Raw genomic sequence first — 17,503 nt, 5'->3', positions numbered from 1 at the left:
TTGGTGGGTCTTGGGGCTTGAATTCTGATCCTGGGCGCTGTCCCTGAGCTCTTCAGTTCAAGGCTACTGCCCTACTCCTGCACCTGAGCGTTGTCTCTGAGCTCTTCAGCTCAAAGATATCATCCTTCTGGTTTTCTAGTGGTTAATTGGAGATAAAAGTGCCATGTTCTTTAGTGCTCGTGTTGGCTTTGAAGTGTGATTCTCAGATCTCAGCCTCCCAAGTAGCTAGGATTACAGATGTGAGCCACCGCGCCCAGTGAATGTATTGCTTTTATTGATACCTTAAATTTTTTTCATCCAAGGCTGATGCTATATCAGTTGAGACATACCTCTACATCTAACTTTTTAATAGTTAATTGGCGATAAGAATTTGCCAATTTGCCTGCCTTGGCTGATTTTGAATCTTCATTCTTACTTAAATCTCAGCCTGCTAAGTGGCTGAAATTATAGTCATGAGACACTAATACCTGATATATTGCTCTTTTTTCCCCATCCCATAAAATGGTAAAGCTTAAGTTGAAACATAGGGCAGAGTTTATATCTGCAGCTATAACAATGGCAGCAATCAAAACTAATGAACAGTACCTTTCCAAGGATTTACACTATTTCAGTTCTTCCTTGAACATATTATTTCTGTGAATATATTTCTGTACACTTGAATATTACCCAAATTATTTATTTATGAGTTTGTAAACTAAATCTAGCTTCCCCATATAATTGAACATAAACATGTTTTGTCTTCCTGGGCCTGCTTTCACTTATATTTTTTTCCATGTCAGTTTCTGTTGTATCTCAGTTCTAAACAGTTCAGTGTTCATTGACAGAACAACAACTTCTCAGTTTTTAATCAGTAAAGCCAAAGAAATGTTAAGTTTTAGAATTAGTGCTCATGATTTCTAGATGGAAGTTGATCTCAGTCTTGTCCCCTGGACTTGAAAGCTGAAGCTACACAATAAATAAGGTCTTTCCCTAAATTCTTATAGTAAATGTGTTAGAGAGTAAAATTTTATAATAATAATGATTTAGATTTGTTCCATGCATTTCATACTAAATGTAAGAGTTAAAAGTAAAAGAAACATATTTAGTACTCATTTCTCAGAAAATGACATAGAAGTTTAATTTCAAAATGTGAATTCAAGTTTTAATACAATGAAGCATAGACCAAGGAAATTTAGATGTAAGCACAGGTACAGAACTCTGAGAAAATGACAACTTCTCTGAAAGTTCATAGACAAATGAGTGATTTATTTATCAATGCCCTTGAAAATTTCCTAGTTTTCAGGGAGACTCAGGCAAATACATTAATATGAAAATGCAATGAGAATAAGGGCTGTGTGTGAAGAGACTGGGATAAAGAAACACATAAGCAATTTGCCTGGATGAACACTGCATTCTACCATAATTCATATAAGCACTTTTATATTGGAGGATCTAAAAACTCAGATTACTGAATATTTAATAAGAGGATTTTCTTATTAAGAGCAGGGAGGTCACAAAATTGACTTTAATAACTTATTAATATTAATTTTGTGACTAAAACATAACCAATTGGGTGGCCTGAAAATATCATAAATAATACAATTGTAATATTCATAAATGTTAGGCAGAATTACAATATTATACAAAATATATTTGTATAAATATCATACAAAATTATATAAATATTATAAACACAGTATTACTGTGAGAAGCTGTAGGATTTGTAGGAGTAAATCACCTGTTGCCAACTTGCTTTTAAGTTAATATTTTGTGCTACACAATGCTATTTAACCATGAACAAAATATCTTTTTTGAGAACATTTTGAAATATGGGAAAGACTTTGATTGTTTAAAGGATTCTGATATTGACAGTACATAAATTGTAAATCCAAATGCCTTCATTACTCTAATGCCACCTAGTTGGTTTACTGGGGTTTGAATTCTGCCTTTTGCTCTTTAGCTGTCTTGTTCTTGGCTGGTGCTCTACCCCTTAAACTTCTAGTCTAGCATTTTACTGCTTAATTGGAAATGGAGCCTCTCAGTCTTTTCTCCCCAGGCTGACTTTGGATCATGATCCTCCAGGTTTTGGCTCATGGAAAAGCTGGGATTACTGGTGCAAGCCACTGGCACCAGGCTTCCACTTGGGATTTTGGTATGTCATAAGAGAACTGCTTCTCATTGCTTAAGAAAATCAAGCCAGAATTTAAAAATACAACCATGATTTTTTTTGCCAGTCCTGGGCATTGAACTCAGGGCCTGAGAGCGTGGTCCTTGGGCTTTCTCAAGGCTAGAGCTCTGCCACTTGAGCCACAGCACCATTTCCAGCTTTTTTCTATATACGTGGTACTGAGGAAATGAACCCGAGTCTTCGTGCCTGCTAGGCAAGCACTCTACCACTAGGCCAAACTCTCGGCTCACAGCCATGATTTTTTTTTTGTCAGTTTCTCATGACAAGCCATAAGGAATCTGTCTTTAAAAGTTACATGGGAATACATGGAATTTTCAACTTCCAGACAAATTTTGCAATAATCCTTCCTCCCTTTTCCCCTTCCTTTCTTCCCTTTTCGTTTTTTTTTCCTTTTTAACTTTTTTGGCTGCTTTATTTTGTGTTTTCTCTGATTGCTATCTTTCTGTTTCTGGTCTGATCTAGTATGAATAATAAACATGAAATTAAGTAGAAAGAACTAGAACAACTTATAAATAATCTTGTCTTATTCAGTCCACTTTATAAAACATTAATACATTGTTTGCAACAAATTTCCCAACTCTCTTCCCTTTTTTCTCTTTCCTTTGAGTCCTTCATCTCTACAGAAATACAGTCACAAATAGACACTTAGTACATAGTGGATAAGGGCCATTCATTTAATGTTTCTGTCATCTCAGTCAGGTTTTCTGTCTGCTCTGTTAGATTTCGTATTTAAATATATTCTACACGTAGTAAATATTATGTTTAATCGAGTAGCATTCTCAGTTTTGGAAATATGACCTAAGAAAGCTGTGAAAAAGCTAGCTTATAAAGAAGTGACATCATAGTTAAAAAAAAAAAAAAAAGAAGAAAGGAGACCAGGGAGGGAAGGGGAAAAAGTAGGTGATGAAACAAAGGGTGAACCAGTGTAACTGTGATATTAACAAGACTGTATGTTGGAAATGAACTTTACAACAGGGAACTTTACAACCAGGGCAGAGGGAAAGTGGAAGAAAAACAAGGGAAGGGGTAACAATGCTTAAGAAGTACTGTACTCACTACCTTACGACTGTAACTGTAACCTTTCCATCAATTTCCCTGACAATAAAAAGAAAGCAGATTTGTTTATTTATTCAGCAAATAATGAATATCTGCTGCTCAGAATAAGACACTTACTAGAAATACTGAGTAATAATAATAATGATGATAATAATAAAGTTTCTAGTGCCTCCAGAATTGTGGGAACCCCAGAAAGACTTACAGATGCATTCTCCAGGGATCAGCTCTGTTGAGGTAATGACCTTTTCCTAGTACAGGGATGACATTTGGCCTATAGTAAACATGTGGTAAACATTTGTGAGAAGAAGAAATTCAGTGTAAATCAGGGCATTTTAGAGATATTAAAAAAGCTCTGTATGAGAGTTCATTGACTGAGATGATATTTTACAACATTTACGGTGTTAGTTTTTATTTTTTATTTATTCATTTTGTGTATCCCAAAGCAGGTAAGTCTTTTATAACCCCTGAAAAAAGGCAACTAGTCAAACACTGAGTTTTGTAATCAAATAGCATTTTCCATGTCAAAAGATCTAATGGAATGCCTTTGAAAGGTTGTATGTATTGACTGCAATGTGTGGATTTTCCATTTTCAGTCGTTACTTTTCCTTTTCTCTCAACTTAAATTTCAAACTGTGTCTGACACTTTTCTTATTCCCTAACGTTTATCTAATTTGAGACAACCTTTCAAATGAAAATTTGGGTTGAGGAAATGAAAAGTGATTAAATTTTTTAAAAAACTGAAAACTATAACAAAGATTATAAACTCCAGGATAAAAATATATTTCAATTACTTAAATGGCTGTAAATCTATAAATTCTTCTTCGTTATTATAATTATATATATACATATATGGCATTTGTATGCATTTTTGTATAATAATAATTTTATTCTACATCTTAAAAAACTACAGGAAGATAATTTTCCCTGTACCGTGATTAATCAAAATAAATATTTTGTAGTTCTATAATTTGTGCATTGCTATCTTGACGTCATAGCTCTTAATTCACTGATTATGAATGACACAGAATATTTACCACAGGTATATACATAGCTTCTTAAGAGAAATGTCTGTTCGAATCATTCTCCTACTTTAAACTGAGATATTTATTTTTATTTTTTGCAACTGAGTTGTAAGAAAAAGTTTCCTCTGTGTTTTAAATGTTTACTTTTCATTGCATATACAATTCACAAATATTTTCTCTCATTCAGAATGTCTCTTTTTTTCTCCTGTTGACTGTTTACTGTAAAGAAGCCTTTTAGTTTTATATCCTCCATCTTGTTTGCCTGCTTTGTTTTGCTTATGATTTGGTTTTCTTATCCAAGAAAAGATTGTCAAGACCGATGTCAAAAGCTTTTCTCCAGACTTTCTTCTAAGCGTTTTATAATTTCAGGAGTTATGTTTGTCTTGAATTGATTTTGACTTGATGTTTGTGAGGAGGGCAGTGGCTTGGGCCATTTTCATTCTTTTGAATGTGGAAATCCATTTTTACCAACACCATTCGTAGAGACTGTTCTTTCCCTTTGCTATCTTTTTCCCCCCATACGCTTTTCTACAAGGCTTGGTTTATCAAGAGTACCTGTTCTACTATTTCACTCTTCAAAATGTAGACTAGCTTCATGAATTTCATTATAAAATGAGACCCCTTGGCAAAAAGGGCAAGATTGAGAAGATCCTTAAGTTTTAAATATTAGGATTCTAGCTAGCATATTATTCTAGCCTTTATTAAGTGATTGTTTATAGAGATCTGGAATATAAGCAGGCCTTCTGTTCATGTTTTGAGATGATCTAGCACCCACATCTCCACTGAAATTGCAAGACAACAGTTGTTGAGAAGAAAGGTAGAGAACATGCATAAACCATAAGATGACTTTGTGGATGTATTCTTCAAATTTATGAAGACTACCTGGTATAACTCATTGGTCAATATTCAATATTGAGTCCATTGGAGCTGGTACATCCTCTAGCCACAAGATATGTAGGGAGATGTCTCTAAATTAATGACATTATTTTGTGATAAGAGCATATACTCAGGGTAATTATACTGAAAAGGAAAAAATGAAAAAATGCAATAATATTAGACTCTCATTAGGAGAGCAGGGAAATTTTTATTCAGTTACCTCTCTAAATGCAAACTTTGTCCTTTGAAAATTAAGATGGCCATTCATTTCCATATAGGATTTGCAGATGAGGATAACGTAAAATAATAAATTTACCAGCACCTTAAAAATTAAATGAAATATAAATATTAAATGTTAATTTTAAATCATTACATAAGTAGCTGGATATAAGCTCAAAATATTATTGAGGAAATATGTCATTGATTATGTCAAAGCCATGTACCCTTACTTGCTAATTAGGACTAGTAGATAACAATGACAAGTCACTTAAAGATAACACCACTCAAATTATGAAAACATTTTCAAAAACATGAGAATGCATTTGGTTCTTCTATAGACAATGCAATAAGCTGTGATGTCTATCTTATAGATAGAAAAACCACATCAGAGAGGTTAAATGAATGGCTCAAAACAGTATTAAGCGGTTGATTCAAGGATTGTTTCACCATCCAGTCTCTCATGTTCCTCTAATCTGTCTTGCTTCTTCAGTCTTTATATTATCACACAACATGATACCCTTTTGGTGAAGCTTCAATCTCTAAGACTAGACGAATAAGCTCTCTTTAAAAATTCTTATTTATGTGTTGTTTTCCTCATTCCTTCCCAATATTAATTTTATTTCATAATCTCTCTTTTTCTTCCTACACACATTATTTTTCAAAAACCAACTAATTTCCTGCCTCACAAAGTATCCTGTTCTTTGCTCACTCAACTTCTACCCCTTCTGTAAATGTCAACTCAAGTTCCATATTCTATGTAAAACATTATCTGAGTATCTCAGACTACATAGATCTTCATTTTCCCAAAACTTCTGTATCATACAGAATATATATATAGAGAGAGAATGCATATTTTAGATTTAATTTTAGAAATACATTATACACTGGATCAGGTTATTCCATATGTCATAGCTTTTTCTCTCTTATTAGGCTCCAAGGTCTTACATTTGTTAAGCTATTTCAGTAAGTAGCACAAGAAAAATATGAATATAGGGTTAACAAATACCAGATTAAATCAAAGTGGATTCAACTACTAAAATTGATTCTTGAATTTTCTTGATGAATGAGGAAATAGATGCAAAGACCAAACCAATGCCTACAGCTAAGTCTTGTTGATTCCAGCTGTGCCAAAAAAAGTAGTCTAGGGCTTGATGCTCTGTAGTTCTCAATGAAACATTTGACTAAAATCCAAATACTGTGGGTGTGTCTGTAGGTGCTGTTGTATACACCTTGCTCTCTCAAATTGAGAGAACCTGAGATTCTAAGGTCTGAGTTAATTTATGTTTATCTTGTATTAAATTTGATAGTATCAGAACTGATGACAATTTTATCAGTGAAAACATGAATAAGGACTTCTAGCTAAGGCAGGATATTAAAGTGCATGGCACAGCAATTCGCTGATGCATATAGTCATGAGATATTGAATTTATAATTACGATGCCATCTACTGAGCTTAACTGTGGGATCATTCTCCTCCCATAATATGCTTTTTTCAGGTTAGGTGTAATGTTTCTGCTTATGCTTATTTTGTACTAAGCAACTGGAACAGCACCAATGATCTATAATTCATAGCAATACATTGTTCAGAGAAACATAGAAGATAGTAATTGGCTTTTTCTAGTGTATGAATTTTTCTGTGAGTGGAAAAATTGCTGAATGTTTTGAAGGATGGAAGACTCAAATATATAAAGGCTCTAAGTCTATTCCCATTTTATTTTAGTGTTGGAAAATTTGTCATCTTAATTTCTATGTTTTATGCATGTATATATTCCTTTGGCTAAAAAATATACCTATTACAGCTTAAGCTCTCTATAAATAATATACCCATTTGTTTATATATCTTCATTTACATGCAAAAATTGAAATGTGAAGTGAAATGTTCTGCTCCAGGTTACTAACAATAAATCTGTACTGTTCAAAGTCAACCTTTTGTGTTCAAAATAATGTTTACAACTGCAGAGAGAAGACTGAAAATATGATTGAGGCATTTGTTTTAAGATGGGATTTTCTTATTGCTTCTGAATACAAATGTGTTTCCTGTCATTGAGAATTTATATAATTTATTTGTTCATTAGAAAAATTCATCTTGTACCTTTTGAGTATATGTTTGTTTGTTTGTTTGTTTATTTATTTATTTATTTATTTTTTGGCAAGTCCTGGGCTTGAGCTCAGGGCCTGAGCACTGTCCTTGGACTTTCTCAAGGCTAGAGCTCTACCACTTGAGCCTCAGCACCACTTCCGGCTTTTTTTTCTATATGTGGTACTGAGGAATCGAACCCGAGTTTTCATGCATGCTAGGCAAGCACTTTAACCACTAGGCCAAATTCCTGGCCCCTATATGTTTATTTTGAGAACCAATAATCTTAGACTTTCAGATCATATGAACCTCTTCAAGATCACCTAATCAAACATTTAAAAAAAATCCCAGATGAGTCACATAACGCATCTGAAGACATGTGGGTATGAGAATAGCCTAGTTATTTTTGTTCTTAGACATTCTTTCCCTCTGTGCAACACTTTTTTATTCTTCCCAAGTAAAATACATTGAATTCTAATATTCAAAGTAATTATTATAAAATCAAGATAATTCCTTCCGAATGGCACTAATCCTTTCCCTCTATATACCTGCAGCCCTCTTCAACCTAATTCCCGTGGGACTGCGTGTGGTGGCCATTCAAGGGGTGAAGGCCAGTCTGTATGTGGCCATGAATGGTGAAGGCTATCTCTACAGTTCAGTAAGTACCTCACAGTGCATGTGTGAGAGTGTATGTGTGTGTGTGCTTGTGTGTGGGCGGTGAAGGGGAGACACTAACCCTGGGAGGTAATAAGGAGCTTATTATCTTTGGGAAGAAGATTGGAAAGTCAAATCATTTTATAATTTCCAATATGTTTCTTAGCACTTGTGATTCTTTTAATTGAATTCAATTTACTTTTTAATGATGTAAAGACTATGTTCTCTTGAATGAGAAACCACCAATTATCTCCATATAATGCAAGTTCTCTACATCTAACTTCAATGTCTACGGGGAATATAATCTTATAAATTTTACCTTTCTGGCTAATTGAAGGGATTATGTAATTTCTCTTTTAAGCAAAAAGAGTAACAAGATGTGAAATTTTTCAGTTTTTCATAGAGCTTCCTTTATGCTCTTAGAAAAAGAATTGAAAATGCATTTTGGTTTTGTTTTTATTTAATATGTCTGTGGGGTAACTAATATGTCATATTCTCCAAGTAAGTGTTTGCTTAACAATAGGAGAATATTTTGTATGAGCTCAGGATCATGGCTGGGAGAATGTGGGTATAATTTGTGTTTCAGCTATTGTCTCTATATCCTTTGAGGAAAATCACCCTCTTTGGTTTAATTCCTGTACTTTCAAAATGAGGTTGGTCACTTTATTTGACCAGTGGCTATATAGCAAGTGCTAGCCCATATCACAGTAGTTTACATTACTCTGATACTTGTGTCACTCATGAAATGGTAATTTGTTCATTGAGAGAATGTAGCTGAGTGGAATTTTTTATAGTCTATAATTTCGATTTTCCTTCTAGTTTGTAAATGTAGGCAATAGTTTCTATTCCTATCATGACTACTCTTATTTTTGAGTATGTATACATAAGTACTAAATGTTATTAAAAACAAAAGCAAAAGAGGTTACTTGATCTTTTTTGAAATTAAAAGACTGAAAAGCAATGGTTTTAAAGCAGTCATTTTCAAGATAGTGAGACAGCACTGTTTTTCTGTTTAAAACAAAGTTGAAGGTTACAGAGAAACTTAACAGAGGTCCCTGAGGGAAAAGAAAAGAGAAAGTTGCTATTGAAACCTAGTAGGGACCATTTTATTATATTCACAATATGGAGAAAGTACAGGTTTTTACTTCATTCTTCTAATTTATTTTACTTACCCACAATAATGGACATCTGAATTTTGTTGCCATTCAATACCCAACAAATGTTTTCACCATATATGCAGCCATGAAAATCACTTCCATGTTTTGTATTCTGATAATTCATTTATCTATTTTCTGTCTTTCTTTTGTTCAAAATAATTGTTTTTCCACTCCATCTGCCTTTTCAGATGCTCAAAATTTTAGATACTACATAATATAGACTAACAAATTTCCTGCCATTGGAAACTACAATTGCCGTGTAAAGTCTTCTGTTACAATTTTGTTGAGTGAGTTAATATAGACATCATGCAGTTTAATTCTGGCAGTAATTAATTGGTTGTCTGGTCTTAGTGGTCTTTGTAATAATTTTCATGATTATGCCTCTACTTGCTTTTCAACTCAATGACTAGTACACCTTTGAACAGCTTCTGCCTAGTGGACTGAAGCTGCCAGCTTTACTAAGCGTGTTTCTCCTGGGTCGAGGCTGATGTCATGTTATAATTTTAAGAGCTGATATTGGCAGATTTTCCTCTCTGTAGTAATTACTGCTTACTAGAATAAGGAGAATGAGGGAAAGACTTAGTAGCCAAGATGTCTTCCTGGGAAATTACCTGGTCATTACTGTTAATCTTTCAGTCAAATATTTCTGTTCCTTCTGAAAATAAGCAATCATATCTAAAATACAGGTTAAAAGTCCCTTTTCTTTGGATTTAGAACTTCCTTACCTATTTCCACATAGAGACTTCTAAAATCTGAAGAAAATGTTCAGAACTGGAGGGAGGGTGGGAAGGAAGGAGAGGAGAAAGAGAAAAAAGACAGAAAGACAAGAGAGACAGAGAGACAGAGAGAAAGAAGAATGTTATCAATTAATGGCAAATGATTCCGGGAATTTTAAATTGAAGAACACTTTAAATGAGAAAAGTTAAAGGTCAACAATTTGGTTATGTATGTATAATGTTATGTGTATGTATGCATATATATGTACTTATGTACATATGTACGTATGCATGTATTTATGTATGTATGTGTGTCTGTATGCATCCATCTATCTATCTATCTATCTATCTATCTATCTATCTATCTATCTATCTATCATTTGCTTTTTTTGGGTACTGGGCATTGAACCCAGGGCCTTGAGCATATAGGACAATATCTATGTCCTTTGGGCCATTTTCCCAAATAATTCAGGTCTTTAACACAAACTTTTATTTCTCATTAATGTGTGATTTTTGTATTTAGTGTAACTTATTTTCCATCTCAGAATATAATTGATCCTAGGACCCAGGAAAAATTTTTTGCCATGGAATTAATCTCCCTTTTTAGGGATGATGCATTGTGGTTTGAACTCAGGGCCTTTTGTTTAACTAGTATAGTGGCATGCACTACTTTTTTTTCATCCAATATGAATCAATCACTTGAATGAGTTGTGTGTATGCTCACGTGTGTTGGTATTGGAGCTTGAACTCAAAGTCTGGAAGCTGTCTCTGTGCTTTTTCACTCAGCCTGTTGCTCTACCACTTCTGTTACAATCCGACTTTCAACCTTTTGCTTGTTAATTGGAGATAGGAATCATGTGGATTTTGCTGCCTGGGATGATTTTAAACTACAGCCCTCAGATCTTAGCCTCCTAAGTAGCTAGGACAACAAGCATGTACCAGTGCTGGGATGACCTGCGCATTCTTTTCAACTAAGAAAAAGAAAAATGCAAGTGGACAGCACAAAAATCTGGCAGCTCTTACTTGAAACAGAAGTTAGGAGTTTGGGAGGTTGGATTAGATCACTTTTCTTTAGAAAGAACACATAGTTACAATTTTACTAGCTACTAAGAAATTGTATGCAACTCTGTTACAGTAGATTTCACACATTCTATGGCATTTATTTTTACATATTTTTCTTTTTTCTTTTTTTTGGGGGGGGGGACAGAGAGGGCCAGGGGTAACAATTGGTGTAATGGCTAATCTTTTTAACCAGACATTGTTTTCTTTTTGAAAGTAGAGTCCTCTCTAACAGAGATTAATATTCTCAATGCACCACAAGCAAAAATCTTCATGCAAACACATGGTTCCAGTCTTTTTGTGGGAGCTGATGGAGGCATCATGGGGTTTCATTCTGGCACTGACTCACTGGCCATCTGCTCCTAACAGTCTGTGTAAGAGTCTTCCTGATTGTGACTACATGCTTTCCCATGCAAGTACTAGTCTCCCTTTGAACAGTTTCTCACTATTGTGTTACTCAGTACTAGGGAGTGTTAGTTTAACTCCAAGAGATTAAAACTAATGGAAATTGGTCATCTATTGTCTTCAGGGCTAATCTGATTTGTGAAAATTGTCATATGTATTTTAATAACATTTTTTACTGAAGGAACAAAGAACAACATTCATAGCAGGTAGCTCAGGCTTGTAATCTTAGTAAGTCAGGAAACTGAGGCTTGAAAGACCTCAGTTCGAAGTCATCCCAGATACAAAGGTTTGTAAGAAGCCATTTCCAATTAAGGAGCAAAAGCTAGACCGGATACCAGGCTGAACATGTGCTAGGGGAGCACCAGCATGGCAAGCAATTGGGCAAATGCTTTGAGTTCAAATCCCAATAAAGCCCAAAGGGGAAAATATATTCTTCATTTTCTTGGAGCGTTACTAATGAGGAAGTGCTTTGCTTGAGTTATTTGAGTATAATAACAAATTCTGTATTTTGCTTTCCATCTTCCCATTTTGCTGTCATGTGTCAGATATATTGTCATATTTCCCAAACTTTTACATTGTGTTCTTTTAGTCATCAGTGAATCAGGGAGTATTAAAATTTTACCTTTAGAAATAAAATGGAATCAAATCAAGTGTAACTTACATTTTTGTGACAAAATTGGAAATCTCAAACCTTTTTACAATCAGTACTCAATATCGTGTGTGTGTTTGTGTGTGTGTGTGTGTGTGTGTGTGTGTGTGTGCACATGTATGGTGTCACTCCCGGGGCTTGAATTCAGGGCCTGGGCTGAATTCTTGAGTTAGAGCTCTACAACTTGAGCCACAGCTCTAGTTCTGGCTTCTTGGTTGAAGGTAAGAGAGTCCTACAGACTTTTCTTCCCAGACTGGCTTTGAACTGTGATCCTCAGATATCAGCCTCCTGAGCCAAATAAGCTACTAGCATATGGCTCCTGATGTTTTTCTTTTACAAAGAGTTTTTCAAATGCCCCTCAGTGGATGAATGGATCAAGAAAATATGGTATTTTTGAATTATTTGCTGCCATCAGGAAGAATGATATTTCCCCATTTGTAAAGAAGTGGGAAGACTTTGAAAAAAACCCCACTAAGTAAAGTGTGAAGCCAAAGGAACATAGACTCCATAGTTTTTCTCATTCGTAACAATTAGTATATGTGTAGGATTTTCCTAGGAGAGGATTACATTAGCTCAGTAGCTATGTGCATATGACCATATAGGATGATGTTAAGTGAAATGAACTCCAAGATACAGAAAACAGAAATTTATCTTTAGGGTTGTTGCTTTTAATGTATTATGTGAAGTTATTTCTTTTCTCTTTTTTCCCCCTTATAGTTTATCTCCTGTTGTTTCTGTATCTGACTTTGGTACCTGGTATTTTGTACATACATTTATTTGTTTATTCGAAATAGGGGGAAAAATATGATGATGAGACAAAAGATAAAGGGTGAACCAGTGTAACAGCAATATCCACAAGACAATATGTTGAAAATGAACTTTACAACTTAGGAGGGGGTGGGGAAAGGGAAAGTGGTAGAAAAACATGGGGAGGGGTAACAACATTCAAGAAGTAATGTACTCACTATCTTACAAATGTAACCCCTCTATATGTCACCTGACAATAAAATTTTTAAAAAGATTTTTTGTTAGCAAATATTAATAGAATGAGTTCCATTACAACATTTTCTTTTTTATTTTTTAAATGATTTGAATTTTTATTACCTTTAAGTATTTTCACAAAGGGGTTTTAATTCAGCATATCAGTTTATGAGTAAAATGCATCCTGATCAATGACACTCCTTTCATTATTCTACCCATTGTTTCTAGTTTTTACATTTGGATGTTTTAGGTCTGTTCTAGAAAGTCCTCAAAAAAATGTGGATGAAATAAGTTTTTATTCTGCCTTCTGTTCACCATGGTCCAATTTTTAAAGTTCAGGTGGCTTTCATCCTGGAAATAAACACATATAATTCATGCAGAAGAACAATGTATTACATAAAATAAATATATTGTCTGTGACTTCGATATACTTCAGGGAAAAGAAGAGAAGGACATTACAAGTGCCAAATGCAAGGGGAAAAATAGTGAACTTCCAATTGAAATTTAGTTTCCACTTTTTAATTGAAATTTGAATAGAACAGAGATTTGGAAAAGCAAAGAAAAGATAAGCAAGACTTTTTGGAATCACATCTGCAAAGAAATTATCTCTTTGAACAGACAGCCCTGAGAACAGAAACATTAAAAACACACCAAAAGGCTGGGAGTTTGGCCTAGTGGTAGAGTGCTTGCCTAGCATGCATGAAGACCCAGGTTCAATTCCTCGGTACCACATACATAGAAAAAACTGGAAGTGGTGCTGTGCCTCAGGTGGTAGAGCCATATCTTTGAGAAAGCCCAAGGACAGTATTCAGGTGCTGAGCTAAAGCCCAGGAGAGGCAAAAAAAAAACAAAGACAAAAACAAAACAAAAAAACACCAAAAGCCTGTGCTAAGTTGCCAAAAATGTACAGTGGGTGAGAGAACAGAAAGCACAAAATATTTTTTCAAGCCTATAATCTCCTGTATTTGTGGTGGAACCATTTTTTCCATTATTGAATATAGTTTTTATAATTTAGATTTATCAAAAAGTGACATATTTTATCTTCAATATGGAAGGAAGAATTTTCTTTTGAGGGTTACTCTAGGTGCTGGTTCATTCTGAACAGTTCTAGCTTATTCATGACATCCTAGTGTAATTATTGTAGCATGAATTTAACCTTGAAGAACCCTAGATTATGGTTTAGGTAATTATACAGTCAACTCACATGTATCTTGTACATGCTTCTACAGTTCAGACACAGTCAGTAACTGGAGGGATTTAGTATCAGCGCGAAATCTCATGTCCTAATGCAAATTCTTTCTTGTTTGGCTTTATTTCCTAAGTTCATATTTTTATTTTATTTTTTGTTTGAAATAGCATCTCACTATGTATCTGGGATGGCTTCCAATTTGTGATCTTCCTCTCTCAACTTCCTGAGTGCTTTGCAAGACCAAGTTTAATGACACCGTTCTTAAGTTTCACTTTCCTATAAAACTAGCAATTAGATTTGGTAGTGAATAATAAAGATGGCATAACAATGATTTAACTTGATCAGAGGTTTAAGTATTATGATAGAACCAGAAGTCTAGATATTGCCAGCTACTGAGTGCTGATTGGTTTAACTTGGTAAATATATGCTACCAGACGGTGTCTATGTCCCCAGCTAACATATTATAAGTGGTAGAAATAGGCATATCAGGTAAGCCAACCCTTTAACCAGAAGATTGGCAACATTGTACTAGCTGTGTCACCTGGCTACCCCTAGTGAAAGGAGCCAAAGTAATGCCCAGTTTTCTTTTTCTTTTCTCCTCTCTCTCTCTCTCTCTCTCTCTCTCTCTCTCTCTCTCTCTCTCTCTCTCTCTCTCTCTCTCTCTCTGTCTCTCTCTCTGTCTCTCTCTCTGTCTCTCTCTCTGTCTCTCTCTCCCTCTCTCCCTCCCTCCCTCCCTCCCTTCCTTCTTCCTTTCTTTTGGATCCTGTGGCTTGAACTCTGGGCCTGGGTGCTGTCCCTAAGCTCTTCAGCTCAAGGCTACTGCCCTACCCCTTGAGCCACAGCACCATTTCCGGTTCTGTAGTGGTTAATTGGAGATAAGAGTCACTTGTACCCAGTATGACTGTGAACAGTGATCCTCAGATCTAAGCCTCCTGAGTAGCTAAGATTAGAGGCATGAGCCACGAGAGCCTTGCTCATTTTTTGTTTTAGCTATTTCTGCTTTTAACTTTACACTTAGCAATGCCTAATCTAACTAGGGTTATCCTAGTCACCATAAACAATTGACTTTTATTTCTCACAGTCCAGAGACTGGTCAATCTAGCATGGAGAAGTCCTGAGAAAGACTGTCTTCCTGGTGTGTTGTTGTCCATCTTCTTAATATGTCCTCACATGATGGACCACAGACAGAAAGGAAGCAAGCCCTCTCCTTTCTGTTGGTATAAGGGCACTAGCCCCATTCTAACCCCATTCATGAGGACTCCAGCTTCAGGAACTAATTTTCTTCCAAAGACCCTCCCTCCAAAACATGTCATTGCCATCTGCTTTCAACACTGGAGGGAGTATAAAGTTTCAATCCATAGGAAAAGATTTTTACCATTAAGTATGTAAAGGATAGATATTGGGTTGGCACTGGACAATTGTCACGTTTATTCAGACCATAACTCTGTCTATTAAATGTAAGACATCAGAATAAAAAAGAGAGGGACAGAGACCAGAGGAGCAGATGGAAGCACAGATTTGCATAAGGAATCCCTTCATTAGGTTGCATAAGATGTTTTGAATCACCACAAACATTAGCTGGCAAGTGTATGAACTTCCACTAGGAAGCTAAATATTGAACTCTAGAGACCATAGGGAAGAAAGATTACCTCCAATTTTATTTCAGTCCAAATTCATTAGAACTCACCTGAGGCGTAGCAAGAAGATTTCTGCTTATTGAGTTTTTATAGCATATTTTGACTTCCTAAAATTTCTCTGTGTAGCTAGTGCAAGAGTGAATTAACATTACTATTAAACTTTCATTCTTCTGTATTACTAGGTGGGAAAAAGTTCTGTCTGCCCTGTATTGTGACAGGTTCTGAGGAACAGAGAAGCACATACATTGGGTTGATTTTGTACATCCATGTCTTCTGGTGACTTTCATATGCTTTTCCTGGATAGTCAAGGATTGTACTCTCATTTATCCAATTACTTACTCCGTAGTAATATAGAATTAGTGGCACATGATGTGGTACACATTGCTTTAGAAATACTTTCACTGTGGTGAGAGAGAATAACACGTATACAAATAGCTGTCTAAGCATCTAATATTTGAAATTAACCATTGGAAAGATTAATGTATTTTCATAATGTAGACTAATAGAGGAGACTATTTGAGTCAGGATTGTCATGAACATTTATTCAAGAAGATGAAATTTTAGCTAAAATTTAAGAAGAGGCAGAAGAGATCTGTGAATATAGCCAGGGCCATTAGTATATGCAGAGATGTTCATGTATATGTATAAGACATTCATGGGAGGAAAACATTTGGAAATCTCGCTTCAAACAAAGCATTTGAAATTCCTTTTCTTCCATCATCTTTCTGGTATCTGAAGTGTCAGTTCTGATAGTTGTTCATTTTAGTTTGATCCTCTATAGAATTTTGAGTATTTGTACTTATGTGCTGAACACTGTTATCATTACAGAAAGGCAAGTATTATGCTTAAACACTGTTTTCACAGTACAATAAAAACTTGAAATCTTAGATGTCATTAAAGAGAGAAACTCAGTTATAGAAACATGATACATTTTTGTGATTTGACATAAAATTTGAAAGTTTTCATTAACTCTCAGCATGAATTTCTTTATATTTTGACATTATTTGCCTCCCAGAAACCAGGAATTAAATGTGTATGTCTTAATTTTTGCATTTGGTTAGTGAAATATGGGTTTACTTGTTAACATTTTTAAGGAATTCCTAGGTACTCTGATTATTCTCATGAATCTTCACTTTAGAACCTGAGTTTGATTGGTAGCATGTCAATCTTGTCCCTTCAAATATTCTTTTTTAAAAATTAATATATTCCCTCACATATCCTTAATTCTTTCTCTGAAGGTTAATTTTCACACTTCATAAATGAGACTCTGAGTAGATTATTGAATCAAATAAATGAAAAAGCTAAAATGATGAAAGCAGAAGTCTTTTTTGTAGCCTTGGATTAAATGTTTAGTTACAATAAAACAAAAAAGCACAATAAAAATTTTAAAGTAAAGAAATTGGATTTTTTTTATAACATAAGTCTTTTCAGCTTCAAAAGATTTAATCATGTAAAAGGTCAATCCATAGATGGGAAGAGGATTTTGAAAATTAGCTGTTTAATAAGAAACTCATATCTGAGATATATAAAGGATTAAATCAAGGCAATAATAAAACACAATCCAATTAAAAGCATTCAAGAGAGTTTGGCGGCATAGCTCAGTCATATAGATATAGTGTGTTTAAATCACAAACATGAA

At 34.7% G+C, this 17,503-nt stretch overlaps 1 protein-coding gene across 2 annotated transcripts in view; it reads left to right on the top strand.

Annotated features, from left to right (window-relative positions):
- Positions 1-17,503, top strand: part of Fgf12 (fibroblast growth factor 12) — a 339,473-nt gene that overhangs the window by 164,311 nt on the left and 157,659 nt on the right. For both annotated transcript variants that reach the window (XM_090343960.1, XM_090343950.1), the window contains exon 3: positions 7,972-8,075. In XM_090343960.1, coding sequence (XP_090200086.1) covers positions 7,972-8,075 — 104 coding nt within the window. The remainder of the gene's footprint in view (positions 1-7,971; positions 8,076-17,503) is intronic.

This window comes from Megascapheus bottae, chromosome 1 (assembly GCF_031878675.1).
Source record: "Megascapheus bottae isolate mThoBot1 chromosome 1, mThoBot2.hap1, whole genome shotgun sequence".
In the NCBI taxonomy this organism is placed as follows: domain Eukaryota; kingdom Metazoa; phylum Chordata; class Mammalia; order Rodentia; family Geomyidae; genus Megascapheus; species Megascapheus bottae.
The sequence above is the reverse complement of the archived record's forward strand: the minus strand, read 5'-3'. Positions and strand labels throughout refer to the sequence as shown.